Source organism: Telmatherina bonti, assembly GCF_933228915.1.
Source record: "Telmatherina bonti genome assembly, chromosome: 13".
Lineage (NCBI taxonomy): Eukaryota > Metazoa > Chordata > Actinopteri > Atheriniformes > Telmatherinidae > Telmatherina > Telmatherina bonti.
Window position 1 is genome coordinate 9217636 of NC_136611.1, and position 20533 is coordinate 9238168.

The following is a 20533-nucleotide window of genomic DNA, read 5'->3' on the forward strand; positions in this document are numbered from 1 at the left end:
AGCAATGATATGGCAGAGAACGAGCTTGCTGCGTTCAGGGAGCGTTGGAAACAAGAGCTAACGACTAAAAAAGATGAGCGGCTTGTTTGTGTAGCTTCTTCCTCCAGGCATGTTTCTGATAATAAAGGTCAGGAATATTTAAAAGATCCTCACGAGTCCAGGTACCATTTAACCCAAAAGGAGGTCGATTGCCTTGATGATGAAGAATTTGGCAGAAAAAGAAAGAAAGCTGCTGTAGAAAGACAGGATCAGCCTGAGTACGTGTCCATTGCACACAGTTTACTGGATGGGAGGACCAGTCCCCTGCTGGACAGGATAAAGGAGGAGAGAACCAGGAGAAAAAGGCTTTATCATCACACCACCGATGCCTGCAGTGCATCCCTGCAGCATCTAAGACAACATCAGAAGAAGGTCAAGAAAGAAGAAGAGCTCGTAGATCAACTCATACAAGATCTGGTATGATGATGATGATGATGATGATGATGGTTAAGCAGTTATTCAGCTTTTAATGTTCATGATTAATCTCTTTTTCTGCAGAACGAAGTAAATGACATTCCCTTCTTTGACATCGAGTTGCCGTATGAGTTGGCCTTGAAGATCTTCCAGTTTCTTAACTGTGCTGAACTTGGCCGCTGTGCTCAGGTGAGCTTCTATTGAAGGGAAGAACCACAAACTGAATGCAAACCGGGGTTTCTTTACCTCAATATGAGTTTTAAACAGAAGCAGAGAGGAAACAAGATGGCTTAAACAGAAGGTCAGTTTACTTATTGTTAGGAAACACCTATAAAATATAAAAAATTCCATCTCTCGTTAGTGTCTGTAGCTGTTTCATCTTCCAACCTTTGGCTGATTTACTTATAATCCCAGAGTAACATCTGACATTTATCACAGCAGACAGCATTATTCCGGTTTCAGCATCCCAGCAATGGCCTCTAACAAAGGTCATTATTAAGGGTGTCACTGCTACCATTTAGAATAATGTACCCATCCGACTCAAACACTCAGGACAGGTGTAAAGATGCTTATGTTCTTGGGGGGCCCTAAATGGGATATAACATTTTCTTTTTTTTAAATGTAATTTTGTTATTTATTTCTTTTGAATGACTCAAATGAATAATAATATTAAATTACATGTAAGAAAATACATTATTAATTCCCCAAAGGAGAATTACAATGTTGTACTTTTCATTTAATTTAATTTGTTTTTCTATATATTTTTTTCTATAATAACTTTTAGTGTTTTAAAATTTGCAGCTATTGTAATTTTCTATTTTAATCCCTTTATGTTTTATTTGCTATCGCTACTCTCCTCTCAGAACATCTCTGAACTTTTGTTGCTGGTGAATTTTTACACTGCCTGTTTATTTAGACACAGCTCCACTGCTGTGTGATGGTGGAAAAAAAAACACTAAAAAAAAAAAATTAAAATCAACTTGAGCAATCACTGAGATGGATTCCTTTAGGTCATTAGTTTGCAGTCTTTCGGAATTTGCAAGTAGAAACTGCTATATTTTCACTTTTAGTGCAAAAGTTTCGCTGCACTTTGGCAGCAATTCTCCTCTACCTTCTGGTTTCCTCTCTTTCTGTGCACTTTTCAGGTTTCGCCCAACTAATACTTCAGTTAACCAGCACTCCACCTGTATTGCTCTGGGCAGCTTCAATATTTTACTTGACTTAATTTGGTGCAGATTAGTAAATTACATTTTGTGTGGCAGACTTGCAGCCCTTGCTGCACAGAGTCCATTTGGCAGGCAGTCGGCCTCATTAAACACAAATGAGTGATGCAAGGTCTTAATGTATGCTGACTCAAATCACAGCCTCGCTGTCCAATCTCCTCCCAGGTGAGCAGGGCATGGAGAGTCCTTGCAGAAGACAGCGTTCTGTGGTTCAGGCTGTGCGTGAGGCAAGGTTACCATCAGAGTGCCAGAGTGACCGACTCCCCCTGCTGGAAGAGCACGTTGCGAGACTGCAGGAATTCTGCAAAGACTGTGCAATCCAACTGGAAGGTGGGCTCAACAGGCACGAGAGATGGAATTGGTGCGGTGTGTTTCAAAGCACAGTGTTGACCCTGGAATGTGCACGTTGTCTCTTATCTGTTGCTCGTGAAACCTTCAGGATTTTTACTATCAAGCAAAAACAATCACAGATTTGTTGAAATCAAGCCTCAACTGCAGACAAATCTAGGAGTCTAATAAATACAAATGGTTTCATGATTTTCTGGGATCATCCAGATTTATTTCAAACATTTTGTGTTCAGAATCGAGTGGGATCGATCAGCCAGCTGCAGTTTGAGCTGGGGAAGGTGTTGTGTGACGTCAGCTCCTGCGACAACTTTGTCTTAGCCGGGTGAGTTTCAAGGACATGTGCAGATCATGCTGCACGTCTGTTTATTCATGCAGATGCCAACAGTAGTCGCTCTCTCAGTTCATCCGCCTCAACTTTTCTGTCACGCTATAAATAAAACATGCTAATAAACTCACTGATTTATTTCAGGATGATTAATCAAACATTAGTGATGTCACGGGAGAGGATTTTTTACTTCATGATTAAAAGCATTCAGACTGTAAATAAACATGGGCTGTGATAGAATATACTCAGCTGATGTAACTTCATTTCAATTCAGTTATTAAGACTCATCGTAAATAAATCATTTGTACTTTGGAGTGAAAAAAAGATGAACACAAATTGAGAGTAGTTGAATTAATGTAATAAGATGATGTGTGGAAATGCTGATGGTGGCGATGAGCTGGTGCAAAGAGCTCTTTATGTGTTTAGAGTTGTGCTATGCAACATGAGATTGGGGGATGTGTCTGTGTGTGTGTGTGAATGAATACATGTGTCCACATATTTGTATTCTTTTTTCTTTTTATATATATAAGTGTTGCTAAATGTATGAAAGGTGCTATATAATTAAATTTGGATTTTATTTGATTAAAAGTGCTCAAAAAGTTTGAATTAGCTGTGACATCATCGCATTTTATGATCATAAAAACTAAAAAGTCTTTAAAACTCTTTCATGCTTAGTTTTCTTTTTTCTATATCCTTTTTTAACTGTTATAACAAGTAGCTTTTAAGTTATTTAGGAGGAATAAAATGCACCCTTGATGATGATCTCTACCTCCAAAGATGCAGCTGTAAAAGCAACCGCTGCACCGTAACAAGTTGGTGCTGCGACTTTGTTTTACCAAAGACTTTTGCAAACAGTTTGAGGTCGTCAGTGAATCTAAGTAAGCTGAACTTGGTCGTCGTCATTTAGTGTTGAAAATGAAAGCAGGGTTTTGTAAAGCATCAGCGCTAACAGACAGTTTTTGTAATTTCTGCATACATCGCTCGCACATGCTCGTAACTACCCGGAAAGGTCAGAAAGCTTGGAGGTCAATTAAAATCTCCACAGATTCGTCTTTAACAGGGAAACGAGAACAGAGCCGGAGAGTTGTTGCATGTTTGACTGTTCGGGTTGAAGAGAAGTCAAGAACATTGGGAACATGTTTTCATCAGTTTACTGTGACAAAACACCAGAGATCTGCTGAGTTTTGTGAACCAGTGAGACCAATAAATACACCACTGGGCCTAAAAAAGACATCATGCCACCTGGAAAACACCCAGTATGTCAAATGGTCAGTCTGTCCCGGTATAGGGGCTTAAATGGGCCAGTTTTGGGTCATTTTCTTTGTGTACAAGTCCACTCTTGTCTGTTTTGACCTTCCATGAGCAGAACACAACAAATAAGTTCTTTCCTCAGTCCACATCGAAGGATAAGAAACAGATTTTTAGTCTGTTGATTCCAGAAAAAAGCCAAGGCTGCATATGAAATAGAGCTGTAGGACTCTGATATCCCTCACTAAGGTGTGTTTGACAGCCCCATCAAAGCCAGCTGGCCTGGTGTAGCCCATATAATTACAATTAAGGATGTGTTAGACAGCTTAGAATGACATTTTCACAATCTTTAATGATTTAACAACTAATCCACGTTGTGTGGGAAAATACAGTTCAAACTAGAAAAGCACTCAGAGAGCGTAAACCTCCGCCAAGGTCTTTAAATAATCCCTGGATCCAAACGGTGATCTGGATCACCACCAAAATTAATCTAGTTCTTCCTTTTCACATCTCCAACAACTCCTGAAAATTTCATGAAAATCCGTCCATAACTTTTTGAGTTATCTTGAACCAAACAGACAAACAGACGGATAAAAGCCGGTAAAAACATAACCTCCTTGGCAGAGGTCATAAACTCTTCTGACCACCTTTAGTAGCTACAAAGATGCATAAGGGACATATTACAAATTATGAAAAGGATCTGTTCACTCAGATTTGATCACATCAAGGTTCTTGCACAACCTTTCAGCCCATTCAAGTCTTACAAACTCAAAGCTTTCATGTTAGCGCACGTTTCTAAACCTTTTGTTTTTGTGCACTATGTCATTATTTTCCTTTTTCTTAAGGTTTTTTTTTTTTTTTTTTGTCATTGAATTTATTTAAAAATAAAAGGTGAACATTTTTTTTTAAATCAAAACACTGCTCTCAATCCTGTTTTGATTTCTATCAGCTGAAATCAACCCATGATGTCACACGTTAACTCAACATGATGTGGACATTTCATAAGAAACAGGTGGTTTTTATTACTGTAAAGTCAACAGTTCTTCAACTCAGGGCCAGATTTACTCAAGGACAGTTACAACCTTCAACATTTGTGTAAAAAAAAAAAAAGTGTTTTGTGAGTTTTTAATAACATTTATATTAAATGCATCCATTGCATTTAATTTTCTTTAGAATGATACTAAGAGTTGCTTTAAATGGCGATGCAGAGTATTAACTGCTGCTGAAGTCAACTAATCCTGAAACGAGACAGTGATAAATTGTGAGGAACCTCATGGGCTTGCTAGAGATGAGTAGTGTCTCCAGGGAGAGATGCGATTAGATTCCCATCAGTCCTGCTGCGTCTTTGATGAACACAGAATGTTTGTGTGGTTTTACATAAGCAGATATGATGCACACATCCAAAACAATCAAGATATTACATAAGGAACTTTTCATAATGCAAATATGTGATATCCACAGATTTTTGCACATGCTATTAACAAATTCACAATGTCAATATTTTCCCCATTATTGGCATTTAAAGGCTGATCCGGCTAAGTGAAAGTACTTGAATGTGGTTATCGTTAAAAGGATCAATGGCAGTTAAGAGTAATCAGGAGTGATTCAATTGGGTCTATGAAATCTTATTAGTAAACCAGAATGAGATTTGGTGCTTTAAAGGCAGCAGGAGAAACAGTTTTATTAAAAGTCTTAGTGGAAGAAAGGCCAGATCTGCTGAGGTCTGCATGAAGGGAAACTTTCCTCCATGTAAAGTTTTTGATGAGATGCAGCTTCATCATCCTGTCGATAGCTGCCAGTGTTGGGATGTACTTTTATATGTTGTACATTTGTACACTTTGTGCACATTTGGTGGCTGTAAGGTGGATACTCACTCAGACAGGATGGTTGTGGAGGTGGCACTTAAATATGAAGAGGAAAGGTTATATAAGAACCGTATATAAGAAAGGCTTTTATATAATTAAAATAAAGGTTTGTACAAAGAGTTTGCAAAAGTAACTTTAAGTAATACATACACAGCATCCTTTCAATGAAGTCTCATAACAGCAGAAGTTTTGATTTAACTTCTTTTCTTTTACTTTTAGTGGAAAAAACACACTTTGAAATGTACTTAAGGATAAAATAGTAACCTTTTAAAGGAACATTCCCTTTTAATTCTCACATCAAAGCTGACTACACGGATAGAAAAAGATTAGTAGAGTGAATACGTAACTGTCCTATCACGGTTATTGGGATTTAAATCATAGTGTTGAATATGACTGGTAAAAGACAGAGGTGTATAGTCTATGTACCATGAAGTAAAAGTCCTGTCTGGCAGCTGGACCAAACACTCATTAAACTGTTGATTTTAATCAGCTCAGCTCTACTGCAAGATAGGTAAGCATGCTAGTGAAAATGCACAGGTAGATCCAAAAACATGGCAGGACTTCTACTTTCTGGCATCTGGATGGTACACCTCTGGTAAAAGATAGTGTGTTATTTCCTTTAAATTTCTGAAAGCATTGAACCCTTTTAAATATTATGTATTTGTTTTGTTTTACATCTCATTAATAATATATTTGTGGTAGTGTTTTTTGTTTTTTTTTTCCCTTCGCTAGTCAGTTTTATGAATTTGCTTGTATGAATATCACTTGGACTTATGGAGATTTGTTTTAACTGGATCTCAGTGAACTTGCCTGAACTGGATGTCTGTGAAGTGCATTGAGATGAATTTGGTGTGAGCTGGTGCTATACAATTTTATTTCATTTAATTTTAAAATTATTTTAACATGATTTTTATTTTATTTTAAAATTATTTTTAAATTATTTTATTTTAAAATTATTTTAAAATTATTTTTCAAATTATTTTATTTAATTTTGTTTAAAATAATTATTTATTCTGCAATGGACTGGCCAGCTGTCCAGGGTGTACCCTGCCTGCTGCCCAAAGCCAGCTGGGATAGGCTCCAGCTTCCCCGCGACCCTGAATTGGATTAAGCGGTTTATAAAATGAATGAATGAATAATTATTTATTTTATTTGAAGTTTCTGAGTCATGGAGGAAAAAATATGCAGCAGTCCTGCTGTTGACAATTGGCTTGTTTATATTTAAGGTACACGTCTGGGGATGTGAGGCTGTGGGATACGCTGCATTGGGACTCAACAGCCTCCTACCTGAAGACCAACAGTCTGTCGGCAAACACAGACCCCAGACCGCATGTCAGTCATGTCCAGGTCAACAGCACAGTGGCTGCTGCTGCATATGAGGATGGTAAGTGTGTTTGACACCATGAGAAACTCCAGTGACTGCAGACTGTAATTACAGCAATGATTTAAAGCACATGCTACATTTTCTGAAAAATTCCTTCTTTTTAAAGGTTTATTAACCCGCTATAGACTTCAATCTGAATGCATGTAACAGCAAATAACAAGGGAATTATATTTGGGTGTAGGGTGTGTAGACCTGTGGAGCACAGAAACAGGTGGGGAGCCCATCCACCACTACCAGAGCCCAGAGAGGATCCAGGCTCTGGCTCTGAGCCCAGATAGTCCTGTCCTGATCTTTGCTGCTGGACAAGACGTCCGGCTCAACAGTGCCACTGACTGTGGCTACTGGAGGACGATGTGCAAAACTCAGCTTCCTAAAAATGTGAGTCGGACAGTTTGATTTGATACAAAGACTTTTATTGTTTTGCTTCTCAGTTTTATCGCATTGTAAATCAGATTTATCTGAATTATGGACTCAAGTTTGAAAAAAAAAAATTCAAATGGCGACAAATGATAATATTTTGTCTTGTTTGGCAGGTGGAGAGCGTAATTGTGGTACCAGGCATGGCAGACCAGTGTCCGCTGGCAGCTTTGGCAGCAGGAGATGCTGTCTACTTGTTGAACCCCAGAGAAGAGGAGCCACAGACGCTGCACTCGGTTTACGGTCATCCTGTCACCTGCCTGGATGCATCCAACGCCCTTGTTGGTTTTGGAGTGAAGCGCACAGGCTGGGCCATGCATGACGGTGGCAACAAGGTGAGCAATTTGGCATTTTAGGTATATTTAAGAGAAATAATTGACTTGAGCAAGATTAATTGGATTTTGGGTTCTAAATGTCGGTAACAATCCATTTTTGATTAATTGCCCAGCAGTAATTATAGCTTTCCTTCGTGCTTCCTTAAATATGCTTTTACTTTTAATTGTACAATGTGAAAGATCACCGTGTCAATAAAGTATCTTCAAGATTGGATGTCGCATCATGGATGCACAGGTTTGTCCAATAGGCACAAAAATCCTTCAGAGTTGCAACAGTTTGCAGTCTACTTTGCGTATAAACATGCACTGTGGTCGTCTGGTCTGCAGCAGCTGCATCCAGGTGTTTTTCATCCTTTTCACAGCTAAAGACAAAAAATATTGTTTTCTCATGTTTGTCACGTTTTAATATTTTAGTTTATCTTCTTAGAAACCAGATTGTTTCTACTCATTATAGACAATCCAGGTGCTTCACTTCCACTTTTCCAAACTCCTCCTTGTGTGTTCAGTCTTTATGGCATCAACATCTGCATCTTGATGCATCTAAGATTAAATTATTTCTTGCTGAACATCACAATGAACATTGCTGTCCTTACTTGCACCTTCTTGCAGAGGTCACATTAGTTTAAAAAAAAGTGCTGCGCGTGTGGTTGTTTACATATTGTTCATGGTTGCCATGTCCATTATGCACAGCACTCCTTTATTGATGTGGAGTTGGAATCACATGCTGAAGGAACTGATGGAGCTGCATCAAGGTTCGTGAGGCTTAAATATGAAAATTGGCAAACATCTATATTTTAGAGATGCTGTAAAAAGAAAGCTGCCTTCACCTGACTAATTGAATTGAAAGGCTTCCATTCGAGTCAACAAGGTCACTTGTGTTCTCAGCATGTCCGTAATGAAAAAATGGGAAGTTAATTTAGTTTGTACAAATGGAAAAATGCTTGTTGGGCTGTACAAATACAACCTATTGTTGGTAAAAAGCAGCAAGGACAAAAGTTTTGGCATAAGGCCATTTCCATTTTAATGCAACATATTGGAGTTATCTTCCTAAATCAATTAAACTCTTATAAAGATGCGCCCTCCCTTTGTAATGTAAAATATGCATTATATGTTATTAAAAAATATTCTGTTTTCATTTCTAGATGCTCTCCAAACGTTGTTTGTTGATGTGTGTGGGTGTAAACTGGGTCTCTAGATGGTGTGTGAACTATTACTTTTAAGTCCCTTTAGTCCAATTGCACAGAGCCCTCCCTGGGCTTTGCTCCTAATTACTACAACCTTTATCACTTCGATCAAGTGTTGTGTCTTAAACTGCTTCTGTTTGCTTCTAATAATACTGGGTTTCTAAGGACCCCATGCAGCTAATTGACTCTTAAGCCTTTTCTTAGTACAAGCAGCCATGAGACAAGCATTCTGCAGGGAACAGGAGGCTTCTCCTCCAGGGTCATTACACCCTCACAGGTTTACTTCATCAAGGTATTTTTTACTTGGTTTTGATGGACAACAAGACTGCACACATTTAAAGTTAACTTTTTATGCCGCAAGATGATTGAAGCTGCAGTCAGTTGCAGCTTGACAACAGCAGGGGTGTATGTGTGAGTTGGTTGTTTGAGACTGAATCTCCCCATAGTGGGCAAAAGAGAAGCAAGCATTGTCTTCTGTTATGTGTGAGGCTTTATGTTCGGCATATTGAGGCAAAGATCAGCTCTACTGATTTTTCTCTGTCTTCTGTTATAAAAGATATTAAAGTTTGACAAGTTTTCCCAAAATGGACTTGGTTCTGTTCAATCTGCCAGGTGGTTTTTCATCATTTTCAGTAAGTTTCTTTTTTTTTTTTTTCGGCCACAAATTATCTTGTAGTTTTTTGGATTACTGCAGGTTACAGCTTTCCGGCAACATACCAGTCAGCCACAACATCACAGCCGCACATCTAATATTGATTCTGTTACCCCTTTTCTGCAAAAACAACTTTACTGTTGTGGTATGGAGGTGGTTCATCCATGGATTTTACTTGTTTTAAGCAGATCCTGCAGATGCTTGATTGGATCAAAATTTGGAGAGCTACACAAGCTCAGCCGTGTGTTGGTTAAACTGTTCTTTAACCATTTTCACAGTGTGTGCAGGGTCTGCCACCAAAAGCCACTGCCATCAGACGGTTCATGGTGTGTCCATGAAGTGGCGTTCACAGTCAGTAATAATGTTCAGACATGTGCTACGTGTTAAGGCAACATAGTGGTGAAAGCAGGACAAAGTGCATTACCTCACACTGCTCCTGCCAACTCATGATGTAAATGAAGACATGATTGATCAGACCTTCTTCCTTTGCTTTTTGGTGCAGTTCTTATGTTTACGTACTGTACATAGGCCATACAAGCCAGCATGGGCATCCCGATTGGTTTGCATCTCACTTACCCCATTCACAGCAAACTGGGGCTGACAGTGTGTTCATACGCAAGCCCAAATAAATATTTGGAAGTATTTTATGCCCAATAGACCTCATATTTAAGCAGATAACTGCAAATTTCTCCAAATTCATTCATTTTCAGAACTGATTAGTCCGATCAAGGGTTGTAGGAAAGCTGGAGGCAGGGTACACCCCAGACAGGCCACCAGTCCATCATAGGGCCCACATTGCTCCATGTGTGCTTCAGTAATCCTTGAACACCCATGACCCTGTTGTAGGTTTACCTCCACCATGATAAACTTGGAACATTTCACACGAGCAGGAGACGCAGGAGTTGTAAAGGTGTGGTGATCCAGGAAACAGTGTGGCGCTGCTCTTCTCTGATTGGACAACTCCACTGGGCTGATAATACACTTCCAACCACTGTGTATCAGCCTCTGCTAAAATTTAAAATTTGACATGTTCATGGATTTATAGAAAAAAATGTCAGTAAGAAAATGAAGCACTTAAACACTAATAAAAATACTTTGAAAAATAAAAATAAATCTGTAAAACAAACAGATTTTTTGGGCTTTAAGCGGCATTTTCAGTGATACCTACTGATTATCTCAACTTGAGCTGGTCAGCGCAACTTGTCTCGGACTCCTGATTCAGTCACAGTTTACGTCCATCAGCTGTTTTTTAAAGCGTAGAAGACGTGACGAGATTTGGCTGTTTCCGCCGCCTTTAGAGAAGTAAACAGATGCTTCATTAAAATCTGGCTAAATACATCTCACACCTTCATTTCACACCAGAGTGACACATTTTTATTCACAGCATCTTCATGTGAAAACAGCAGCTTTACTATGTTTAGTTAACATGAATCTGTCTCACGTTTATTAGTAAAGCCTCCAGACTATGTTTCATACCGTTCAGATTGAGCTTGTCGTCCTCATCTTTGTTGGTGTTGTCTGGATGTGTGGACAGTATGTGTGGGTGTGTGTGTGTGTGTGTGTGTGTGTGTGTGTGTGTGTGTGTGTGTGTGTGTGTGTGTGTGTGTGTGTGTGTGTGTGTGTGTGGCCGTGGCCCGTCTCTAGATCCTCATTACCTTCCTCTTGTCAGTGGACCAACATCACCCGGGCAGCCACCCAGTTCATGGCTCTGCATTCACTAAAAGCTGCCATCCACGCTGGCAAACTGTTCACGCGATGCTGTGGGTCTCCCACGGAGCACAAGTGCTGTCAGGAAACCTGTCGTCTCCTCATGAAGTTCAGCGTGTGGGTTAGATGGATGGAGGACTGAATGAGCGATTCATAGTCTGGGTTTCTATTACTGTCTTTGGTTTGGGTTAAGATGTGATTAAAAAGGAAAAAAAATGTGAATAGAAGCGATAAACCTACTGACCAATATTCTTCCAGATATCTATAATATCATAGAAGAAAAAAACAAAAATACATACTCACCAACCACTTAGTTAGGTACAACTGTTGAGTGGCGGTGTAATAGTGTGTGGAAGATCTCTGTACACTTTGGACCTCTTAGTATTAACTGAGCTTGGTTTAAACACCACAACTTGCCTGAATATTGCTGCGGACGATGTCCATCCTTTTATAGCCACGGTGCAGCATCTTCTGATGGCTACGTCCAGCAGCATGATGCACCATGTCACAAAGCTCAAATCATCTCCAACTGATTTTATTTTTTAACATGACATTGAGTTCACTCCTCTCCAACGGCCTCCACAGTTACCAGATCTGATTCCAAAAGAGCAGCATTGGGATGTGGTGGAACAAAGGCCTGTCACAGTAACAAATTTTGCCATATGATTAATTGTCTCAGAAATTATTGCGATAGACGATAATATTATGTGGAGCGATTATTGTTGTCATTTTGAGACAATTTTCAACTAATATAACAAAAATGCCATAATAATGAAAGTACACCCTTTCAAAGATCAACATACTTTAATTTCTACAGAATATTTAGCTCGATGTACAATCTAGACTTATCCAGTCCCCAGTCTGCTAAAACATATCAGGATTTCTCCTGGGGTTTTGGCAACAAGACTGTCTTTTGACTTCTCTTCTCTGCATGGGTTTTGATACTATTGAAAATGAAGTTAGCGACTGCTTTGGGATGAGTTGGAAGTAACATCTAAAACGCTGCCACTATCGTGCATCTGGTCCAATGCACTAATCTCTGTTTGTCCACATGGTGTCTAAATCAAATTAAGCTCTGACCTGTATTTGCTCAAGACGTGAGTGTTTGTGTAAGATTGTGATGGGGAGTCATGCAGAGAGCCAGCAATGTGCAGGTTTTTGTTCATCTCAGCAGGCAGTCTCTGGTGATTTTTTGGTCTCTTCTTTTTGTTGGAGTAAAGATGCCATTTCCCATTTCTGGTCCATGATAGGACACCGAAAAACAATGGCCAACTTTTGCACTTTGGCCAAATGTGTTCAAGGATACAGCAGTTGCAACATTAAAAGGTTTTCTTCACGGTGCAGCAGTAATAAATTTAAAAAAGATCCTTTTAACAGCAGAGTAATTTCATTAAGTTTCCTTTGCTTGCAAACCTCAGTAGAGTGCCAGTGAGTGCATTAGTCTATCCACTCCTCTATAGCCATGCTAGCAATTATTCCTCCTCAAAATGTACTGCTGCTTCCTCATAATAGCCCCTAATACTGTCACAAAGCAGCTCCTTCATTTTAGTAGATGAGGTGGGGATCTTCCTAAATCGGCAACGATTCATTGAGAACAGCAGGCTGAAGCTCATTTCTGTGCTCGCCTCTCCTGGACTGTCCAAATCCTATCAAGCTGTCATTTCAAAGCCTGGTGTGATTTGGGGTTTTGCCCCGGGGTGGTGCACAATTAAAGCTCTGCTTGGCCCAAATAAGGGGACACACAAAAACTGCTGGCATCTCCTCAAGCCTTAGAACATGCATCTCTTCTTTTTAAAAAAAATTTTTTTCATTGCCTTAAAAATGTTTTCTCTTCTCCCCTCTATTTCTCCATTTCTGTCTCCATTTTCTCTCCTACCTTTTGGCTGTCTCCCCTCCACCCCTCCCTCCGTTTAATTTCTTTGTCATTTTAATTATTCAAAGACAATTTTGCCTGGCGGTTATCCTGTTTGTTCTGTCTCGTTTGGATGAGAAAACACCAGCTGCTAATTGACCAATTAGGCCAGTTTCAGATGACATCATTGCAACTTGTAAAAAGAAAGTTTGCTGCAGCCATGAAGCCGAAGGCAGTGCATCGCATACTTTAATTAAAATTTGCCGTGAGGGTTTTTTATTTATTTTTGGTCCCAGTTAATGTGCTTAAAGAGATCATTTGTTCCTTTTGAAGTGGAGTTTTGTGAAGTACTTAGTAACGATCCGTGTCTTACCTGCACTGGGCAGCTGTCAGAACGCTCTCAGTTTGGAAAATTGGAAACAGTCACTGATGGACAAGCCAAGCTTTATGCTACATCAAACAGTAGTTTACTTTGCCACTATCATTTATCATCCGCAGAGCATCCTTGTAGCATTGTGGTCATTGATCTGGGTTGCAACATGGTGTTGTAACACACTGAGTTACAGCGAGTCAGTCCATGCAAAAGTGATGGGTTATAGCCTTTGCCCTAGATCAGGGATCCTCAGTCCTGGTCCCTGAAGAGTCAGTGTCCTGCAGGTTTTAGAGCTTTCCCTGCTGCACCACAGATACTTGATACCAAGCTCTGCACAAGTCTGAGTCTGAATCCGGTGTGTTGCTGCAGGGAAATTTCTAAAACCTGCATGACACTGCCCCTCAATCAGGAGCGAGGATCCCTGATCTAGAGGTTTTAGATTTTTTTAGATGCAACAAAAATGCTTTTCTCAGGTCTAATTCGAGTCCAACTTTTAGCTTGAGTCATTCTTTCGGGCAACTTTCTGATTTTCCACACTGAGAGCCCTCTGACTCCTGTCTACTGCAGATAAGACACTTATAAATCCTTCCCACAACCTCCCTCAACAGGCAAAGTATCACTAAAAAACAGGGCTGTGACAATATGCTTTTGTCCCGATTCGATTCGATTCCGATTTTTTGGGTGCCGATTTGATTTAAATTGCGATTCTCACAATTCTTTGATATTGTTGATTTTTGTAGATTAAAAACAAAAATTATGGATAAATTTTTTTTTTTTTTGCTCATCATTTTCCTTGATTTCAATTAGGAAAAAACAACACAAGAAGTCAGACCATCATTCTGCTGCTATAATGCCCAAGAAGACAAGTAAAAAGATCAATAAAAACAATCAAAATGACAAAAATTTTATAATGGATTATTTTTATTTATTTGAAAATAAAAAATCGATTTTTTTTTTTTGACAAAAAAAAAATCGATTTTAAAATTGTGAAGCAAAAAAAATCCCGATTTTTGATTTTTCGATTCGATTTTCCCACCCCTACTAAAAAAAAAAGGTAAAAAACTTACAGTTTGGAAACATTACTTCAGTTATTTCTCCTTTTTAATAATACCAGCTGCTGTTTTTCTATATATTGTTGTACAATGAGGTGTATCTTGTACGGATCATGTTTCAGTGGAATGATGGGAACATGTTGGTAGTACCCACAAAAGATGTGCAGATATTCCTGCAACATTCTCTTGTTGCATTTGTGCTGCTTGGTGGATTAAAAATAGCGCTCTCTCATGTAATAAGAAAATAAATGTCTGATTAGTTCCATGTTTACACTGTCAGGAATCTGAGTGATTCATATGCAGCCACAACAGTTTGGCCTGGGAACATTTTGACACGGGATGGCGTCTTATTCTTCTACCAGGAGATGCTGACGGTCAACTAAAGTAAAACCACTTTGGTCGGTCTCTCGAGCTTGTACACTACCTCCAAGTTCTTTTATGCCAGTGAGAAATGATGCCATGTTTTACATTTTTCATTGTTAACGAAGAGTTAATCTTTACTGCCTCAAATTCAATCCAAATGAGACATTTGCTGGGAAGTAAAGGAGCAGAATGCCACATCTTAAACATTTTGGACGACGTGTTTGAAGGATTGATTGACAGTTGTTTGATCCTTATTTCCAGATCCACGTCTACAGCCTAGAGACGAGCAAAGCGGCAGTTTGCGTCGGCAACTCCCCGGGAGATTTCACCTGCATCAACGTGCGAGACAGCCCTCCTCATCTGCTGGTGTGTGGAAACAAAGACAGGAGGTGGGAGATGAAAAACTCGCTTTAATGGAGAACAACACACACACAGATAAAGAAACAGAGCCAAGAACTAAAGGCAGCGTGTCTGTTTAATAGTTTTCTCACATTGACACCTGAAGGGGGCTTTGAAGCTGCGGTTTGAAGGAGGGAACAGGTGTTTCGGAAATGTGTGAAAAGAGACGGCTCTATTATATTTATGCATTATTCCGAGACTGTTTCCTCGAAAAACAAAGGCGTCCAAAAACTTATAGAGAAGAGATAAAAGCCATTCAAATTCAAATCGGATGAGCTGCTTCACTCTTTGTCTCTTCCATTACCTGGTGAATGTAGACGATGGAAGAAAAAAAAAAAAAAATCTGGCTGTCTTGAGTCCATCCAGCAACAACAAACGCACACATCCATAAAATGTGCACACACTTGCCACATCCTGGCTTTCCAGTTGAGGAAAAGACACATAAAAGAGCCATTCTCATCTATTCTGCACTTGTTAGCGTGTGCAGCGGTGAGCGAGGTGCCAGGAAAGGAGAAATCCTTGGCGCGTCTTCATCCAAAGCTTCCCCCTGCTGTTTCTGTTCAGTAGGAAACCCATCTGGCTGTTAAGTAGTTGGCTTAAAGCGACACAGAGAACACATCAGGTTCAGTTTTTTTAAAATTATTATTTATTACACCTGAAAAAAAGACAAAGAAAAACACAGTTAGAAAGGTTTTGTTCAGGGATTCTTGGTGTTTGCTTTCTGAAAGATCAGATTTTTGTTGTTCAGAAAGGTACCAGCTTGGCTCCTCCAGTTTGGCCCTTGTGGATGCAGCACACAGTCGGGGACAAATGGAAATGAGGGAGACTGAGGGACAGTCAGCAGCTTTGGCCTGTAGACAAGGTGGCTTTAAGCCAAAGCCTAATGCATCCCTTCTTTTTATCCAAATGAGTTTTGCCCCCTCTATTTTTTTTTTTTTTTACTGTGAGATCCAAGGAGCAAATGAGGAGTCCAGATAAAAGCCGTATGGAAATGACCACATGTGTGTAGATGGGAAAGATGTGGGCTGAGAGTGAAACTGGACACTGTGATGCCTTAAAATAGGTAGAGGGTGCTTTTTTTTTTCCTCTAGTGATCAATCACCTGTCATTATTACTATTCAGGGAACTTTTCCGTGGCATTCTGTGCAGAAATGGTTGGATAAATAACTCATTTATTACTTTACTGTCAGTGGAACATCTGATTATTTACTAGATGACTTCCCCAAAACGATTTCCCAAAACTTGTTAAGAGGTTGCGTCTTCTGAACAAGTTCAAATCAGACAAAGTTCAGAACCAGAAGCTTTTATTGTCATTAAACTGGTGTCCCAGCACAACGAAATTTCTTTCTTCCACTCCAACCAGTTGAAAAGTAGACAGCAACATACACATAAACACAAACAGAATCTGACACGCACACCTGTTTTTGTAGATGAGGGAAAAGATAACATGAAGAAAGGATGGGCGAGGGGAGAAAAGAGAGGCATCTCTACACCACACCTGAAAAGGAACAGTGTAGGGAGACAAAAAGAGTTGGGATGAAATAGAAACGTTATTTTTATTACTGTGTTTCCAATGAAGTAAGTTAACCTAAATGAGTTAATACTAAGTAAACACACACACACATACATCCATCCATCCGCCTAACGGGCGGACGTTGAGAACCGGTTGCCAAACTGTGACAAAATAATTATTTCTGAGTTTACGCACGAGAACCTCTCTAAGCTGGTCTTTGCAGAGATAATGTTTACATACTGTAATATGATTTGATAGTACATCACTCTAAAGGGTTTTATTCGTCTTCATCCATTTGTTTGTATTTTTTCCATTTGTGCTACGTACCATCTTCATTTATTCTCACCAGTAACACGTGCGCTGATGTTCACGCAGCTTAACAAATCATTAAAATGTTGCTTTAATTATGAATTCAAAAACAGTTGAAGAGATAAACTCCTGTATGGGTATGCCATGTTCAAGCAGAGGCCAGAAAAATAGGGTCTCATCTTATACTGAAGATGTTCAGAGATGTTGTGATGAAATCCAGGAATCTTTTAGTCATTTTTGTCCTCAGTCTTTTCTTAAGGATATATGTGAACTTAGTATTTAATACATATCCGTTGCAGCGTTTGTGTGCCTTTCCTCTCAGGCATAAGCACAAACTCCAAAAACATTAAAAATAAATAATAGGAAATGCAGAAAACTTGTATTTAATCTTGAATAGGTATGCTGTTAACCCACAGGTTAACTAACTGGCGAACAGAGCATCTGCACCAAAGCACGATAACGCTGTCCCGATTCGCTCCAGCTGCCAAAATTTTGGTCAACATATCAGCTCAGATACAATTTTAAACTCAAGCTAAACTAATAAACCACTTGTGACCGCCGGATTGTGGTACTGAACCAAACATCATTGCTTGCGACTTAATGATTAATGTCTTCTTTCTGGCTTTAGCGGTTCAGGAGTTATCAGAGCCTCTCCCACACTTCCTCTTGATTAATGAAGAGGAGCCCGACCAGTGACAGTTCACCGAAGACAGAGTCGCCTCCAGCATTAGATTTATGATTCCCACTGGTCTGCCAGTAACGCTCAGTCCTCATTGTTTGAACGTGCACTTCCATCACGTAATGCCACTAAACAGGCAAAACTAAGTGCAGAAAACAAGTCCACAGTGCCCATTTAGTCATTTAAGTCTGATTCTCTTAAAAACTTTTGGAAGTGGAAATGAAATCTGCCTGAGTCCCCAGAGTAAATTTGATTATGGTAATGAAGGCTTGGAAGGAGGTTGAGCCTGGATGGAGTCATGTCCTGGATGCTTTCAGCTGCAATAAAGCCACAACGACAACAGATGGAGCTGAAGGTCCCCTGGGCTTTACTTGCTAATGAAACACACAAAGCAAAAATCCTGTTTTACACTCTTTTATCCATCACAGACATACTTTACTCTAAAAAAAAAAAAAAAAAAAAAAAAGAAGCTTATTAATGAAAATTACTGATATCATAAATTAATAACAGATTATTCTAACATTTGTTATTAGGAAGGAATGAAAAAAAAAAAAAACTCGGAGGAAATAAAACACAAAATGTATAAAAAAAAATATCGAATAATAATAGTGATATACTGTACATGACGACAAACAGAAAACCTTTCTGCTGGAACAGAAAATTGTTGACAAACACACATATTTTACTGTTTATTCCCTTGTGGTTTTGCTTGCTTTTGTATTAAATATCTATTTATTAATTCATTTTTGTATTTGTACTGTTGTTGCTCATATTTACTTTATTCATTGTGCTATTATTACATTCGTAATCTTTGAATTAAAATTTTGGTATATTTATTTATTTGGCTCATTTATTAACTTACAATTTACTCATTCTTTTATAATTTTTCTTAATTTTCATTTTTATATTTATTTATTACTGCTATTTCGTATTTATACTTATTATACAATTATATTTATTCATTATGTTATTTGTAAATTCTTTATTTTTCATTCATTTTATCAACATTTTATACATTTACTTCAGTATTTGTATTTACATATACATAATTAAATATAATAATATCTTAATGTTTTTTATATTGTTTATTGATAATTTGGATTTATATTAATAAATAGATAATTTTGTTATATATTAATTTATTTCTTGTTTGAATTTAAATTTTTTTGTGACTCTTCGGCTGGTAATCCATAGTTATTGCTTTTAGGAGCTCCAGTTTCTTGCTTCTAGTTTCTTCTACTGGTACAAGTTTTGCTCTAATGTATTTTATACTAATAACCAACTTTTTTTTTTCTTTTATTAAAAGATAATCAATTTTTCCAGCCTGTGTTTTCTCATCTGTTTCCTCCTGGAATAGTTGGATTTCTTTTTCTTGTAAATATTTTATTTAAAAAAAAATAAATAAAAATCGCTAGAAATTTGGCAGAAGGCCCAGAAACTGAAGACTGCAGTGCATCTGCTTCAGCTTGTTTGTCTTTGGTCTCCTTTGCTGCTTGTTGAGAAGCTCTCATGCTTCATGTGCGGCGCTTCCTGCAGACGCTGACAATAGTGATCTCTTGTCTGTAAATGAATGCACTCTTTGACAAACTCTAGATGCTTTTGTTCAGTCTTGTTATTCGATCTCCGCCTCTGTTTGCGGGGAGTGAAATCTGTAATTGTCATGATTTGCTGGAAACGTCTGATGCTTACTGTGCATTCTCACGTCTTCCCTTGTACTGACTCTAAAGTGCCACTTTAACATAAATCACAGAGCTATCATTTTATTCCATACACAGCTGCCCAGAACGGCTTGTAGTCTGAATGGTTTACCTACTTAAATGCAATTTATGACACAAAATTTTCTATAAATTAAAAGCCTGATTTTTGTCTCTGTGATGCAGGGTGAGGGTGTTTGACCTGAGAACCGGATCCTCTGTGGCGTCCCTGTACGCCCACCATCTCGGCGTCACCTCTGTGCAGGTGGACGACTGGAAGATTGTGAGTGGCGGAGGAGAGGGATTGGTGTGTGTGTGGGAAATGAGGATGGGAGCTAAGCTGTGGGAGATGCACAACAGGTGGGAACTTCTGAACCAGCAAGAGCATAAATAATACATGTGCAGCATCGTTTGGCATGTTTTTGCACCACAATGTATTGAATGATATTGATTTTGACGGTACATCTACAAGTTGATGTGAAAATCTTCAGAATCTGTACTACTTGAAGCACTGAAGATGCAATCTGTTTGTGCCAGGCACCCTGTAAGGCATGTACGCTTCAACACCAGCACCCTGCTAACAGCTAACATTCCTGATGACAAGTCACCACGAGGAGCCTGCATCACAGATGATGACCTTACAGCTCATCGCAGGTAGTCATCTCCCTTATCCACCTTTTGTTTGCCAAATTAAAGGAATATTCTTAAATTTGTGCATTTTATGCTTCCTCTGCTCTTTTTGCTTGTTTCTTAGAAGCCTTTATGTATATCAGAGAGAATATGAGCAACTATGTGATTTGCGTTTGACCTGGTAAAGATTAAAATGATGTAACTGTTGAGCCATATCTGCTCTGACAAAACAAACTTATATTCTTAGAGATAAAACTGATTCCTGAGCTTGGAGAATCTTCTCAGTTAGAAGCACCAGGACTATAGCCTAAACTGCCCCCCTCAGGTAGCACTCTGCAGCCTAAACTGTTTCAGATACTTTTTTCTTTTGAAGATCTTTAAATGATCACTGAAATATAGAAGACAATTTTAAGAGAGGTTTATGTTTTGTTGTACTGCTTTTTTCCAAAGAAAAAACATATACATATATATATACATATATATACATATATATATACATATATATACATATATACATACATATATATA

At 38.7% G+C, this 20533-nt stretch overlaps 2 protein-coding genes across 4 annotated transcripts in view; one reads left to right on the forward strand and one right to left on the reverse strand.

The window, feature by feature from the left end:
- fbxw8 (F-box and WD repeat domain containing 8) overlaps positions 1-20533 on the forward strand; it is a 21313-nt gene continuing 780 nt past the window's right edge. Inside the window, exons 1-10 of the mRNA XM_079251820.1 lie at positions 1-456; positions 538-642; positions 1842-2006; positions 2258-2346; positions 6689-6846; positions 7028-7224; positions 7380-7598; positions 15043-15170; positions 19562-19735; positions 19913-20029. Coding sequence (XP_079107946.1) covers positions 10-456; positions 538-642; positions 1842-2006; positions 2258-2346; positions 6689-6846; positions 7028-7224; positions 7380-7598; positions 15043-15170; positions 19562-19735; positions 19913-20029 — 1799 coding nt within the window. The 5' untranslated portion in view covers positions 1-9. The remainder of the gene's footprint in view (positions 457-537; positions 643-1841; positions 2007-2257; positions 2347-6688; positions 6847-7027; positions 7225-7379; positions 7599-15042; positions 15171-19561; positions 19736-19912; positions 20030-20533) is intronic.
- The window catches only part of tesca (tescalcin a), a 16726-nt gene continuing 11486 nt past the window's right edge, over positions 15294-20533 (reverse strand). Inside the window, exons 8-9 of one of the 3 annotated variants that reach the window (XM_079251823.1) lie at positions 16599-16678; positions 15294-15835 (exon numbers count right to left, since the gene is read on the reverse strand). In XM_079251823.1, coding sequence (XP_079107949.1) covers positions 15823-15835; positions 16599-16678 — 93 coding nt within the window. In that variant the 3' untranslated portion in view covers positions 15294-15822. Of the gene's footprint in view, positions 16679-20533 lie in introns of all 3 variants that reach the window. The other 2 variants (XM_079251824.1, XM_079251821.1) reach the window with 2 other exon arrangements.